At 47.6% G+C, this 15,714-nt stretch overlaps 1 protein-coding gene across 4 annotated transcripts in view; it reads left to right on the forward strand.

The window, feature by feature from the left end:
• CTIF (cap binding complex dependent translation initiation factor) overlaps positions 1–15,714 on the forward strand; it is a 150,506-nt gene that overhangs the window by 52,750 nt on the left and 82,042 nt on the right. For all 4 annotated transcript variants that reach the window (XM_027724323.2, XM_027724322.2, XM_027724324.2 and 1 more), the window contains one exon: positions 1,623–1,698. In XM_027724323.2, the coding sequence (XP_027580124.1) occupies positions 1,623–1,698 (76 nt within the window). The remainder of the gene's footprint in view (positions 1–1,622; positions 1,699–15,714) is intronic.

Consider the following 15,714-nt stretch of genomic DNA (forward strand, 5'->3'; position numbering starts at 1 on the left):
GTTGTCTCTCGCTCTGCTTTTACTCTTCCAGATCAAACAACCTTTTGTAGCTGATATTTCCTCTTCATTCCAGGTATCTCTCAAGCCTTTAGTTTTTCTGGTAGTCCGAGAAGTTCCTCTACCACCTCTTTGAAACGTGACTGCCAGCGCTTCCTGTGGTCCTGTAGATCAGGCTCAGCCATTCTGTCTCTAGAGGAAAGCTGCCTTCAACCCCTTAAGCCCTGCCTCCTCCTCGTCCCCTGCCTTTATGCCACAGTTTAGCATCAGAAATTCGGCCTGGAACAGTCCCCATCCTTTTCAGATAACCTTTTCCTACTATACATTCGCCCATTCTATACCAGCAACTGGTATTATTTGTCCCCAAATGTTTGACATTTTTCTCTTATGTATAAATGTGTATATATATATCAATGCTTATATGTATGTATACGTATTTGTATATGTAGACACATTATATTTTTCCCTTTGTAACTCAAAGTCAGGATTTCATCTATGGTGGAAAGTCAATTGTTGAACACCTCTGATTTCCTATAACTATAGAATCATAGAATGGTTTGAGTTGGAAGGGACCTTCAAGATCACCTGGTCCAACCCCTCTGCCATAGGTAGGAACACCTTTGATTAGACCAAGTTGCTCCAATCAGCCAAGGTTAATTAAATTGTTTGCCTTCAGCTTGCTGTTTCTTGAGCCTGGCACTTCAGCACGTGCCCATTTTTTTTAAATTTTTTTCTCCATTTGCTCCAAGTCCACCAAGATCTGTTTTTCTCTGACTTCTAAGCACTGATTACCTGCATCTGCTGTACCAAAATTCCTATTGTATCTTATTCAATGATGCCTCGTCACTAATTGACAAAAAAATACATTATCATTCTTGCATAATAAAAAAGATCATCTCAATTGTTTATAAATGTAGAAGGATGATATTTACTGACCATTTTTTCTTCTTCTGTATCATCACAAACTCTCTGCATCCAGCTAGTAGTTACCTTTGGATTGGGATTTTTTCCTTTCTTGATACAAGAAAGTCCTTCAGCTGCCAGCTCTGTGTTTGGTGTGTGAGTGCTTGGCTTCTCACCCCAATTTTTTTGTCTTCCAAATTGTCTGTTTATGTTTGTATCGATTGCTGTTTGCTGTCTGAGATGTATGTTTGTGCTTGCTCGCTGACACCTTTCTCAGCAGGGGAACTGGAGCTCCCGTGGAGACCAACAAATGAGCAGTGCTTCAAAGGAAACGTCTTTCATTACTTTTTTGTGTCCTCACTTTTCTTCTGTCCAGGATGGGCTGCGCTTTCAGTTTTGCTTGGTCTGGGAATCGAGTAACCCAATGCCACTGCTCAGGACTGCCTTTGGTTTTCTCACTGCTGCCACTACCAAGAGTGTTTGAGCGCTGTGGCAGATGGTGCAGGTGGAGAGGACTGGGAAAAGCATTTAATTTTGTATTAACAGCTTTGCGCCCGCGTGGGAGTGTTTCGGAGGCACAGCATACTCGCCTCAGAGAGCCTCTTTGTTTTCATGAAGGTCCCTTGCAGTAAGAACTGATCTTCCCCATGTGCTGTAATAGACAATTAGCTGTGTCTCCAGCGAGTTTTCACGTGGTTTTGTTTGTTTTCCTCTCGCCACAGGCTTGGAAAAGGGAAATACGAGGATGGTGACAGCATCAACTTGAACGACATAGAGAAAGTCCTCCCAGTGTGGCAGGTAGGTGACAAGGACATCTGCCCATGCTACAGTGGAGACCAGCACTGCCTTCCCTGCCTTGTGTTTCCTTAGGAAACCCCCTCAGGAGTGGGAAAGCTGCTGAGCACTGGTCCTTTGGGGGCTGGGATGGAGATTGGTGCCTGTGATTTCGGGTGTTAGTGCTGGGCAAGGGCAGTTGCCACGTAGACTTTGTTGGGAGGTGATATGTTGAGGCCAGGATATGTATATATAGATATATATAAGTACATGTACACAGGACTCGTATGCTTTAGAAAGGGAGATTCTGAAAAGCATCAGTCCTCCCAACAGCTCCAAAATAAATTGCTGCCAGGAAGCCAGCAGTGCTGGTGTGCTGACCCAGGTGTTTCCCTTTTGGAGTGTGCCTGTGTTTACATGCCGTGATAATCCATGTGTGTGCTTTCTCCAACCTATTCTTTCTCCAGATCTCTCTTTACGGCCCAGTCTGACGCTTGGATGTTGGGGAATGGCAGGATGAGACCCTCAGTTAAAAAGTCAGATTGAATAAGTCCATTTGTCAGCATCGTATAATTTTTCATTTTACAGAGCCCTGGTCCTGCAAGAGTGTCCTGGGCTAGGCAAGTTCTGAGGATGTTTGGGGTGCTTTTGCTGAAATCTCTGCCTCCAGAGAGAAAGACGGAGACATCTCATGTGCTGTGGTAGCATTACCCTTTTCAGTGCTGAGCCAAGAGCTCACCAGGCTTCTTGCTCATGCATCATGTGAGGAATAGCTTTGCTCATCCTGCAAACCATGTGATGATCTGCCTTACTGTTTCTTTTGGGTGAGCTGTTTGGCACTAAATACACGAAGTAGTGGAAGGAGTGGAGAAGTGCTGCTGACTTTGGCAGGGAGGAGCATTCCCTGCAGCTGCTTCCTGCTCCGTCTCTTCCATGTTTGGTGTGTCTGGACTTTAGGTCACAGGGAGAAAACATCAGGTTCAGCTGGTACAAACCCCAGTAATTCTGCAAAATAAGGTTAGTTTTCCCCAGGGAATAATTGGGAAATGAGGAATCAAACCATCTTTGGTGCGAGGAGCTGATTTTCTTCAAGAGGGTTTTAATGAACAGCTATTAAATAAGCCGAGTCCTCCTGGTATGGTTATCATCTCATTGTGCCCTAACACCAGGTTGAGTTCATCGACTCCAATGAATTAATTGCAATATATACCTTAATATCTAGCTTAACTGTTAGTGTGATGTTTCTAAGCTGGAAGACCTAGTGGGAATGCTGGATCTGGTGTTTTGTTTGTGCCCCTGGGCAGACCCGTGCGATGCTGCGTTATTTTGGAGACGTGCTTACCTTGGCATGTGTGTCTGTGGGAATTAGGAGCCAGGTAGTTCTGGGTGAGGATTTGTCTTTTTTAATGCCGACAAGTGAAATACTTGCAGACAGCTGGTCTAATCCTCACATGTCATTGTTAACTGGATTTGAATGCAACCGTGCAATGCTGACGGAGATTTTTCTGGTCTTTATCCCTTGTTTGAAATGGCTCTGTGGAGCAGTGTGTGGGGGCATAAGGGAAAGTATTTGTGTGAGACTATGGAAGGAAAATCGTTAACCTTCCATGGGGTTGTCCCATGATGGGGCTTTGTTTGTTAGGTGTCATGAAGAAGAGGCTTTTCGGATTGGAGATACATAAGCTCTTATTCTGTCTGTGTTTAAGAGCTCCTGGCTTGCTTACAGCAGCCATGCACAGGCAGGGGGGGCGGTCTGAGCATCCTCCAGTGCCACTGGGGTGGTCTGAGAACCCTCCAGTGCGACTGAACCAGTCCAAGCATCCTCCATCACGACTGGGGTGGTCCAAGCATCCCCCAGCACAACTCAGATGCAAATGTTTTGCTGCTGAGTGTACTTCAGCAGCTGTAGAAGGGTTAAAAGCAGTATATTTGAGAGAGGTAGCAGGTCTTACTTGCAGGCTTCTTGGAGATTTGGATGCCTTTGATATTAAGGTATGATAGACATAGGACATGAATCTTGAACTAATCTCAGGTATACATCCAGATGTGTATGTGTATCTCTACAGAGAGATGCAGTGACATCCCTAACAGGTTAAACAGAATATTCTGGGTATCTGGGGGCTAAGCAGGCTGTTCTGGATATCTGGATGTTAATATGTCTATACATGAGTTTTGCTGTTCGAATCTATCAATAGTATTTTATAAAATATTGCAAGGAAAGCCTCTGACTGTTTGGCAGTTAAATGGTGAAAAAATAAACAAAAAACCCCCCGAAACAGCGTCCCCGAAATCGTCTTCTTTTGTTTGGAAATCAGAGAATGCTCCCTGGGGCTGCTCTCACAGGACAGCCCACTCTGCCATCTCGTGGACATGCACGGGCAGGTGAATCCAGCTCCGCAATTCCTTCACCACAGCTGGTATTTTGAAACTTTCTTCTGCTTTTCTTCCATCTTTTCAAAACTCATCTGACATGATGATTTTTACTGGTAAATAGGTTTTATTTTTGAAAGCTTCATCGCTAGGAGCTCATGAGGTCATTGCTTTGGCTCAGCTCATGAGCTGTAACCTCTTCATCTCTCCTTACTCATGAAAGTCTATAGTTGGATTTGGGCACTAATTCACCAAAGTGCTGCCAAAAGGCTACTCTTTTGAAGATAAGTGTTCCCCGTTCATAAGAACTGCTCTCTATTGCATACCAGAGAGGATCAATTTGCTGCATTAGAGAGGCGCAGCTCAGGGGCAGAGCTGCTCGTCATCATCTTCTCCGTTTGCACCTCAACTGGTTTGTTGAAGGAGACCACATAACCACCTTGACGTCATGAAGACGTCACAGGGAGGGCTGAGTCAGTGCCTTTTGCTCTTGCTCCCTTTGGCAAACGCTTGGGAAGGCTTTCAGTCTTGGATGTGTCATAGCCGAGTGCTCCAGTCTTTACGCACAGGCTTCAGACTGAAAGCCCTGGGCACACTCTACACTTACCAGAAAAAACAACCTAAGGGGTCATGTCCTGCAAGATCACAGGATCATGGAGTGGCTTGGGTTGAAAGGGACCTTAAAGCTCATTTCATTCCACCCACTGCCATGGGCAGGAACACCTTCCACTAGACCAGGTTGCTCCAAGCCCCATCCAACCTTGGACTTGGACACTTCCAGGGATGGGGCAGCCACAGCTTCTCTGGGCAAAATCCAACCCCCTCCTTCCTGTAAAACTCATGAAGGATACAGGAGGCTGCATGTCACGGGGATGTGCTGTGAACGCTGCTAGACACGAGCAGAGAGTTTTAGGACACATCCCAAGTGGTTTCTGGACTGGTGTCTCGCAGTGTTTGGCTCTCAGTTTGCTGGACTCCTGCCTTCAGGATGGGCTTGCCCTCCTCAGAACTCTGGGGATGTGCCTTCGCTGTCCAGCTGTGTGGCACTTCTGAAAGGCATATTGGGCTTTGCTGTTGTAATGGGATAAACTTGGAAGGCAGCATTGATATCATTTGGTTTGGCACCTTACTGCCTTGCAGCTCATCTCCTTCCATTTCCTTACTGATGTTTGACCCTTTTTGTCATATGCTTGCAGTTACAATAAACTGCTTGTTTCTCTTCTGGCTGCAGTCGTCATCCAGCTTCCTTGCTGGATGAGAACCAAGGGAGCAGCTCCTTAGGAGAAAGGCAGACTCTGTAAGTTGTTTGTGTTCCTCTTAGCACCACTGTATTCCTGATTTTGTCCGAACAGGCTTAGAAACACCACGATTCCCGATCATGCTGGGATCCCACCTGAATTTAGGCACCTACAGGCATCTCTGCCTACTTTCCTTGGGACCCCTCCTCACTGACAAGTATTTTCAAGTCAGACCCTAAAATTCTGGGAGGGCTGAGATCCTGTGAGTAAAGGTGGGACCTGTGCATGGATTGCTCGCTTGAGGTTCCTGCCCTAGCCGAGGCATGGACACATTGGGATGTGATTTGTGGCACCTCAGTGTGGAGGTCTAGGAAAGTCTGGATGATTCCCATCTGAGGGTACCCACGTCCTTTCCCTGTCAGCTCTACAGGGTGCCTAGATGGACCAGCTCACAAGTGGACTTGGTCAGATATGGATATCTCTCCCTGAGAGAGATGAAGCCAAGCCAGGTGTCCAGGGAGAGAAGGGTTGGATCCCCTCTGCTGTCACACTGCATGTGAGAAGGTGGGATCAGTGTCCAGCACTGATATGAAGGGCTTGCTCCTGGAGCCTGCAGATCACTGGCCCTCCCAGGGTGGTGGTGGCGGCAGGGCACCAGGTCTCTCTGGAGCTCAGGGGTATCTCTTTGGTGGGGTGGTGTTATTTACTGTCACCATATGGAGTCATCCTCTCCACATTACCTCTTGCCTGCTCTTTCTGCACTACAAGGTCGGGCAGTTCTCGTTTTACCCAGCATGTTGGGCAGCTCAGATCCTTCCTCTCCCAGTAGGCTGTTCCACACTGGTGGAGCCGGGTTGGGCTCGTCCCTCTGGCATCCCCTCCCACTGGGAATGACCTGGTTGATGTGGTGTGGGCCCCTTGTGCTCTATGTCTCTGCTGTCACTCATCAGGTCTAACCCTGATGTCCTTTATGTGTACATCAAACCCTTATGAAGAAGTCAGGGTTTCTCCCCGGGAGCCCCGAAACAGAGATTTCTTCTCCTCACCCCCAGTTCTTGCTGGACTCTGTCCGAACATGTAGGCATGGCATTGCTTTCAGAGGAGGTTTCTTGTCTGAAAAGCCCATATCCCAAGGGTCTTTCCAATACTGTAACAGCTAAAACCACCATGGAAAGTCCCTGTCAAAGAGCCAGGGTTTACTTGAGTATAGGTCACAACATATTGGGAGTCAGAGTTCTACTGCTGAGTAAAAAGCTTTTGGTTTACCATGGCTTCCAGTAAGTCACAGTCTTTCTGTGGCCTGTTTTTTGTTGTTTTTAACCCAACTGACAGTGACCATCGCCTTGACTTTCAGTTTGGAGAGGGAAAACTGCCATGGTCACCTGTAACCCCTTCAGCATCACTCCCAAGTCAGAGTTAAGGACACCATTATCCAAGCAAGGCAGGTGAGGCCATTGGCATCCCCAAAGCACTGGAGAGGAGAGGTCTGGACCAAGGCTGGCTTATCTCCCGCACAATTCATCACCTCACAGGTTCTAGCAACATCCAAGCCTGGGCTGTGGCAGAACAGCACAGTCACTGTGAGCCCTGAACCAGGTTATAAACCCCGTGGTTTTTATTGGACATGCAGGAAAGGGAAGATCTTCCAGTGGCTCTATCACATTATGATCATCTTCCACATCACAGATTCGTTGAAAGATTTAGGTTCAAAAAGACCCTTAAGACCATCCAGTCCAGCCATTCCCCAGCACTGCCAAGGCCACCCTTAACCCAGGTCCCCACGTGCCACATCCACACAGCTTTTAAATCCCTCCAGGAATGGGGACGTTACCACTGCCCTGGGCAGCCTGTGCTGGGGATGAAGACATTTTTCCTAATATCCAATTTCCTGATATCATACAATAGCCTTATTCAGTGCACAAAGGAAACGCAAGAGAAATGGCCAAGAGCTTTGATGTTTCCATCACTATTATAATTATTATTACTACTACTACTATTATGGTTCAGAGGTGGTTCATGATTTTAAGAAATGAAATGGGTTCTCCCTTCTCAGGACTGGTGTTATTTTTCTGGCTGTCATTTAAGTCAGGCAGACTTAGCAATACTGACTCATAATTCCTGGGATTGTCTTCCCAGCCTGGTGGGCACAGAGATGCCTGTTTTATAGGTTCCTGGAGCTGGTACTGGTCACCTAGGCAGGGTTAGGGCCAGGCTGCCATGCCTGCAGGATGGGAGGCATTGGGATGCTGTCACACCCTGCTTGGATCAGCTGGTGAGGGACATGGGTTTAGAATAAGCAAGGGGGGGACGGTGGAAGGGGTAAGGGTGGCTTATGCTGCAGCTCTGATGGTTGGCCTCGTGTTTGGTGGCCGAGGGGACAGGACTGGTGGCAGAGGGGAGCCCTTGCAGCACTAGAGGGCACTGCAGCCTCGCTGCACGGCCCCGAAACACAGCTCTGTGCAGAGGAAACCAGGCTTTTTCCAAAGGCTTTTTCCAAGCAGAAACCTCGCTCTGCAGCGGCTGTGCCTCTCACCCTCCGGTGCCAGGTTGTGCTGCTCTGCATCCTGTGCTGTGCCCACCTGGGGCCCAAGGTGCATGTCCAGCATGGGGGAACCTGGGGCTTACAGAGGGGGAGGGTGTTTCTCTGTACCTGGGGCTGAATTTGGATAGTACTGTGCATCCTCCTGAGCCTCATGGCATCCCTGAGCAGAGCAGGGTTAAAACTGAAGGTCTCCCCTGAATATCAGCGGCCTGAAGGGAGCTGATATCTGGGCATCAGATATACCCCACAGCCCAGGTTGCCCTTGCTGGCATCGTGACACCTCCCCAGTTTCTCTTGGAAATCCCACCTTTGCAGGCATAATCCTCAGATCTGTGTGTTTCCTGTGGGATGCTCCAGCAGGGCTCAGTCTGAAGCCATGCCTCTCACACCAAGGTGTGCTGAGGGGTCCTCCCTTCCTCTGGAAGTGCTGCTGCCCCATCAAGTGTAGGATGTTCCCCTGAACACCCACATTCCCATTTGTCCACCTGTCCCTGTCCCCCATCTACTCTGGATTGTACCCAACCCCACTTGGAAGGACATGCCAGCCTCAGGAGGAGGGAGCCATCTCTGCTGGGCCATCTCTGTTCCTTGGATCCCAGTTTGCCAGGCACTGGTTTCTGCTACGAACTAAGTTTAATAATGGGATTTTGGCTGCCTTGCAGCTTTTCCTTGGGCCAGGCTTATGGAAGGGTAGACATGAAGAGATGGCAGGATTAGGCTGGGCTTACCGATAGGGGCTGGTAGGTTTTGGGTTCATGACCAGGAGGCAGGAAGATGGGAGAGCTGGGTGGATAAGTCTGTTCTTGGGAGGATGATGAAGAAAGATCCTCTATTTTGCTTTTAGGGAGTTCACAAATAGTTTTAGACCTGTGAACTGCAGTTTTCTGGGGAATTAGCTGTTTTGGGTAAGGGAAATTGTACAGAGGTATAAATAGCAACTCGATAGGCATTTAAGGCTCAAAAATGGCACCACATTATGCTCTGTCTTAAATGCAGTAGAGAGCAACACAGATTTTTCCCAGCCCTACAGATGACTTCCCTTTCAGAAAGGTTTGCTTTTATGCAGCTATATAATATCGAAAGCAAGCCTGAAAGTTTTTGTTTTGGTTTTTCCCAGTCCTTTTTATAGACTCCAAAACACACCCCTCACCAAATCCTGCCTGAATTTTAACTTCTCAGTAATGTTACATCTTTTTCTCCCTTGTTTTCCCAGAGGATTCATTAGAAATCTGAGAGGGTTTTTGCTACAGTCCCTTGAATTTGCTGAATATTTTCCTGAAATGTGGAAGTAATATGGAATAATGATTAAGTTAAAGAAAAAGGTTATTAAAAGTAGCAGAAAAAAAAAATCCAGATTTCTAAGGATCTCAAATAAAAACTCAGTGTCTCTTTGGTCAAGCAGCTATTTCTGCTGGCTTGGCTATTTCCACATCCTAATCCCCTTCCCTGCTCTCCGTGAAAGACCTGAATGTTTAATAAAATAAAGGAAAGGAAGGAATTTTCTCTCTAAAAAAAAGCAGGCATACCACAGGACCAGAGAAGAGAGACGTGCACACATCCCCGTTGGTGGAGGGACCTGCAGAGCCTAGAAACACATCGCTCTCTAAAAATCCTGCTAATGGGGGTTGTCCTCGTCCCTTGTCCGACAAAATAGGAGGTTAATGTTTCCTGTCGCATTTATAAATTTCTTCTTAACCAGAAGATGCTCCCCCACCCTTTTCTGCTGCCTTTCCTCTGATGTTGTGGGAATAGAAACCAATACAATAAATGAGACCAGAAGTTCTTAAAATGTGAACTTCCTGCCTGGAGGCAGCAGGTAAGTGAATCCCATCCAGCCTGGGGAGATGTATATATAGCTATGGGTGTAAATATATGTATTTAGTGGCTGGATAAGTGTTTATTGCAATCCAAGGTGGTTTGGTCAAAGATTGTCATTTAAGTGGGAAATTTATTGCTGCACATGACGCCTGGATGTCTCTTCCATGGGGAAAATAAAGACTGTTTGTGAAGGGATTAAATGATGTCCTAGCTGTTGTAGCAGACCAAACTCTGTAACTCAGAGGTTCTTTCTAGTCTTATGTTCCTATTGTCCCTCATTTTATGCTTTTAAAAATACTTTTGGGGGTTGGGTTTTTTGCAGATCACAGAATCATGAAGTGTTTTGGGCTGGAAGGGACCTTAAAGATTATCTTGTTCCAAATCCTCTGCCATGGGCAGGGACACCTTCCACTAGACTAGATTGCTCAGAGCCCCATCCAGCCTGGCCTTGAACACTTCCAGGGATACTCCATGAACTTCTCTGCTGGCTCCAGACGTGGCTCCAATGTGTGCTGGCATGGTCAGTGAAAGAAAACTCTATGGCATCTCCCCAAAATGCCTTTGCTGGATGGTGGGTTTGAAGGATTTCGTTGGGGCTAAAATAGGAATAGTGAGTGGAGTGTGGTCTGCACACCTTTGATCAAACGGTGCTGCTCCAGTACCCATGTCTCCAAGGGTTATTCCTCTTTGCCCTTCACCTGCTTGTACTGCTGTGGAGAAACTCCTCATTGTTGGCTTGCTTTCTTTTTAATTCTTTTTCTTTTATAATTCCTGTAATGTATGAGCAGAGAAACCACTGGAGGATGATAAAGCTTCATTTCTTCCTGCTTTTGTGACCCGCTTCATTATTTTGTTTCTCATTGTATATTCTTCTGGGGCATCCAAACGGAAAGAAAATATGTGTGCTTGTAGGAGCTGTTTGTTTCCCTTTGGCTGGGAAAAATAGGACCCCTTGGCTGGGCAAAATAAGCAGGTATCACAGAAGATATGGATTGCTTTTGCTTGTTAGTTCTAGGGAGGGAACTGCTGACATTTGCTCCACCACGCATCTGTGAGCAACATTATTCCTTCAAGTTGGTGGCCTGTGTACACCTTCATTGGCCAGGCTTCCTCTAAGGGCTATGCACAAATACAATAGAAAAATATATATTCCTTACGTTTAGGTTGCTGCATGTTTTCTGGATAAGAATGAGAGATTTGGGGTCGGTAGTTGCATGGACATGCTCTGAAGGAGCAGCAGAAATTTTTCATTACTGTTCCACAACAATAATCCAGACCAAAGCCAGTTTTTAACACTGAAATGTGAAGCACAGATTTGCCTTTGTTGTAATTTAAAAGAAAACACGAGTTCAGGATGGTGTCCAGGTACCATCACACCACTGCTGCTGGACTCCCTTGGCACACCACGGAATGATGGCTGTGGCTGGTCTGCTCCAGCCACTGGGCCTGTGGTCAGTGAAAGCTTGGATTTCCAAAAGCAGATGGCTAGGGTGGGCTTTTTTAAAGTTTTCTTCTTGTTGAAGGTTTATTCCCATCCCTGTTGTCCATGGAGGTTGTTCAGCCCTGGAGCTGGGATCTTACACCTGCCTGACAGGAGGGTGTAGCCATGATGAGTTGGTCTGTTCTGCCAGCTAACAGACAACAGGACAAGAGGAAATGGCCTCGAGTTCCACCAAGGGAAGTTTAGGCTGGATATTAGGGAACAATTTCTTCATGGGAAGGGTTGTCAAATGTGGGAATGGTGGAGTCCCCATCCCTGTAGAGATTTAAAAGCCATGTAGATGTGGCACTTTGAGACATGGGTTAGTGATGGGCTTGGCAGTGCTGGGTAATAGTTGGGCTCGATGATCCTAGAGGGCTTTTCAACCCAAGCGATTCTGTGATTGTATGATTCTATCTTTGATTTAGACAGCACTGGGAGACATGAAGGATGAAGGAGCTTCGAGATAACCTGTGGTTGTACAAACAACTCAACCTAAAGGCTGTGGATAGCCTGGGGACTGGGCAGGTGACTGTGGATCATGGCTGGACTTGTAGGTGCAACCAACATGCTGAAAAATCATCTCCTTGTGTGCAAATTTTGATCTGGAAACACAGCGATGGGTTTTGATACCTGGGTTGTTGCAGTAGAGTTTCCACTTGTGGTTGGTTTTGCTGTGAGTGCAAAGCCAGCCCTGTGTGTCCTAAGGTTTCAGGAGCTGGTGCAGTCCCCGTGTTCCCTGTGGCATCACTGCCCAGCACCAGCAGTGTCCCTGCAAAACAGGTCACCACCCCTACAAGCAGAGAAGCAAGGAGTTGGATTCACACTGAAATGGTATTTCAGCCAGAAAGAGCAAAAGCATTAAAAAAAATACCCTGACCATTAATATATGAGCGTCCACCTTGTCGTGCAATCACAATATCGGTTTTCTGTTTTATTTTTTTTTTATGGTTGGCTTAACAATTCAAAGGCTACACTGCGCTTTGGTTTTTCCAGTCTGCTGCATCGTGTGACCCCGGTGACTCTGAGCTAAGCCTCATTATATAATGGCGGGGTGTTTTTTTGGAAAACCTCCATTTAATCCTTTCGGAGCAGAATTTGCTGGTTTTTGTTTTCTTTCATATCGTCGTCTTGTTTCCCCCCTCCGCCTACCCCTTCCCCGGCGGGCGTGCGCTGGAGGCGTCAGTCTGGGAACAGGGTCCTTTCTTCCCTTCTTTTTTTTTTTTTTTTTTCAATCTGCAGAGAAAGGAAAAAAAAAAATGGTTTATTTTCGTTTGCTTGGGTTACAGCGCCTTTCCCCACCGTCGGGGGGAAGGACTACGTGATGTGCAGCAGGTATTTTGTGAATGGAGCACAACCCTGTGACTCCCTGTCGCTTGACCGAAGGGGGAGGCAGGGGAAGGAGAAAGAAAAAAAAAATAATAAAAACCACCACCCAGTGACTCCATCTGACTCGTTTTGGCTGGAAAACTTTTTCAGCGCCGTGGTTCTTAAGCCAGGAGGAAGCTTTCTTCTGGCCCAAGAACAATAAAGGGGTCAGCAGCCTGATCCTCCCTCCTACACCCTCTTCCTTCCATTGTGAGGGGTCTGTGCAAATATCCCAGGCTGCTTCTGCTGGGGCCTGAGGGACCTGAGCCACACATGTGACATTAAAGAGAGAGTCCGTGAACTTAGGAATCCTGCAAAAAAAAAAAAAAAAAAAAAAAAAAAAGAAGAAAGAGAGAACAAAATAAAGTCTCTGAGGGGCTCTATTTCTGGTGTACTGTTACACTTGGAGAAGGTACCGATGGGTGTTTCTCATGGTGGAGGGAAATCCGTCCCCTTGCCGTGTCTAGGTGCTCCTTCATGATGCCACGTCAGCATCTTCCCTGCCGTCTGCTCAACAAGTGGCCAGATCCCCACCGAGGGAGGTGAACCTTTTTGTGTCACCAGCCCTTGAGCTCCTCCATTTCTCTACTTGTCCAAGGTGGGGAGTTTCTGCTGCTCCCACAGTGCCAGTAGAAAGCCTGTGTGCTGCAGGTGTAAGGTCTCCAGCAAGGGAGGAGAAGGAGGCACAGCTACCTGACGTGCTGTGCTCATTCCAGGGATTCACCACCACCCGGGGGCACCCAGTTTTTCAAGCCAGCACCTTTAATGACACAACTGCTACTCCTCAGATGCATATCACAGACCAGGAAGGTCTCATCCAGCAATCCCTGGAGTAGAAGGTCTTTGAGGAGTGCTGTGGGGCCACGGCGATGTGCCCGCCAGTCCTGTCTGTCATTAAGGCCACCTACATCTCTCTGGGGAGGAGGCTGTGCGCGAGTCAGAGGGCTGCTGTGGATTCTGTGGTATGTCTGGTGAATCCAGAGCAGTCCCATTGGTGATACTCTTTCCAGGCAGCATCTACCAGACTAGATGCCACCTGCCCTCCCAGAGGAGAAGGTGGGGCCTGTGGCCTTCTAAGAGAAGCCGAGTTCAGCGCAATAATCCGTATATCACGTGCTGGAGACCTGATGCATTTCCCAGAGGGAGAGCGTATGATGCTCATCAAGTTGCAGGAACCCACCTTTTTCTTTTCCTGGCGCAATAACCCGCTAATAGCATGTGTGACCTCCTGTCGCCGTGTCCCAGCTCGCTGGACTTTGGCACCAGGCAGTCGCATGAATCATGGTGGTGATTTTGCCGCAAGGCGGTTCCTGTCGTTATTATCTCCTTGCTGTGTCGATAACGCTCTGGTGGTGATGGTCAGGATTTCCTCGCACTACAGAGCTTTCCTGAAGATCAGCCCTGAGAGCAGTGGAGGAAGTAGCCGTTACAAGATTGCTCCTGGCTGCTGAGAACTGGGTGGCCAACTTCAAACGTACGTGCGACCCGACATGATCCAAAGAGCGCGGCGGCAGCTCCTCTTTCCCCGCGTCTGCATCATCAGTGTGGATGGGTGGAAACTCCTCTTCTCCTGCAAGTGCTCCAAAAGTTGAAGCGAGACTGGACATGGTTATGACAAACTGTCAGGCAGAGCAGAAGCCCTGGAAAGGGAGATGAGGGAGAACTGTCCCATGTCATGCCTGAAATCCTAAGGGAACAGTGTGGTTATGTCAGGGGAAGTTTAGGCTGGATATTAGAAACAGGTTCTTCCCCCAGAGGGTGGTTGGGCACTGAACAGGCTCCCCAGGGCAGTGGGCACAGCACTAAGGCTGCCAGAGCTCAAGGAGCGTTTGGATGATCCTCTGGGGCACAGGGTGTGACCCTTGGGGATGGGCCTGGGCAGGGCTGAGGGTTGGACTCAATGATCCCTGTGGGTCCCTTCCAGCTCAGCATATCCTGTGATTCTGTCATGGCCAGGGAGGAATTCAGGGTCTCATCCCCACCCCTCTTGCAATACCACAGTTTTGGGACTACACACACTACAAGGTCTTTTAGTTGAAAGGAAGGCTACTTGTAGTTCAATTTATAAATACTTAGGCAAACAGATTTTTTACTGAAACTCTTTTTTTCCTTTACAAGTGCCCGTGTTTGAAGGTAAAAGCTAGTGAGCTGCAGGTTCTTCTTTCAGCCTTGGTATTATGCTACTTTTCTCCTTGCACTCTCTGATCCCTGCACACAATGTCTTGCTTCAGGGTTTTGGTGGTGCTTCCAAGTAGAGTAATAAATGATTATTACATGGGCTATGTTGACCTGGTGGAGGGCAGGTGAAGTATGACAGATTTCCAATATACAGCTCCTTTGCTGCTGTTCCAAAGAACTAGTGCCCAGCTGCCAGTGGCCAGTGAGGCCACGTAAACGGAGTGCAAGTAGCTCCAAGGGTTGCAAGTGCACCTGAGGCTGGGAACCTGCTGCGTGAGAGGTGGAGCTCTGTGACTACTTGACCATCCTGACATTCCTGTCTGAAGGAGAAGAAAACTGCTTTGTTTGGCTTCTGCTTGCCGTGTCTTTTCATGGTGCAGTTTGCATACAAGGCAGGACTTGAATTTATTCTACCAGTCCTCAACTTCTGAGAGTTGTTGATTCGGGAAGGGCAAGGCTGCAGAGCAGCAGCTGGTGGCTGTGCTCTTCTGGGAGGTCTAAGGTAGCTTCCCTGAGATGAGGCTGGGTCAAAAGGAAGGTGTTGTGGCAATGCAGAAGTCTTTCTGCACGTGTTGCAGTGAAAATTGATCATTTAGTGGTCACCTAGAGTGGTTTGCAGTTTGGATGGAGTGATCCAGGCATCTTTCACAGGTGCTTTGCCAAAGGTGCTTGGTTATTTGCTATGTTTATCACAGGTGAGTCAGTCATTAATGCCCTGGTGGAAAGGACTGAGTGTTCAGGAGCAGAGGGTAAATGGAGCAGAGGATGGTTAGAAGTGAATTGGATGGGGACAGGTAAGGAATGGGAGTGGGATTTTGTGATGTTTCATTAGCTCACTGTCAAGTCTAGGCAAGTTGCTGCTCCTTGATGAGAGGAGTCCTGTATCTGAAGAAATCAACAGAAGATCTTCATCTTTATGTCCAGGTTTCTAACCTTCTGCTTGTCTGTTTTGTCCATGTCTTCCAAGACTCGCCTGTTGATGCCTGTTTGGAGGGGTTGCCTCTGTGCCAAGAGGGCTTTCACTCTGCCAGACCTGCCCACATACC

This window comes from Pipra filicauda, unplaced genomic scaffold, assembly GCF_003945595.2.
Source record: "Pipra filicauda isolate LSUMZ 115617 unplaced genomic scaffold, ASM394559v2 scaffold128_size5466820_pilon, whole genome shotgun sequence".
Lineage (NCBI taxonomy): Eukaryota > Metazoa > Chordata > Aves > Passeriformes > Pipridae > Pipra > Pipra filicauda.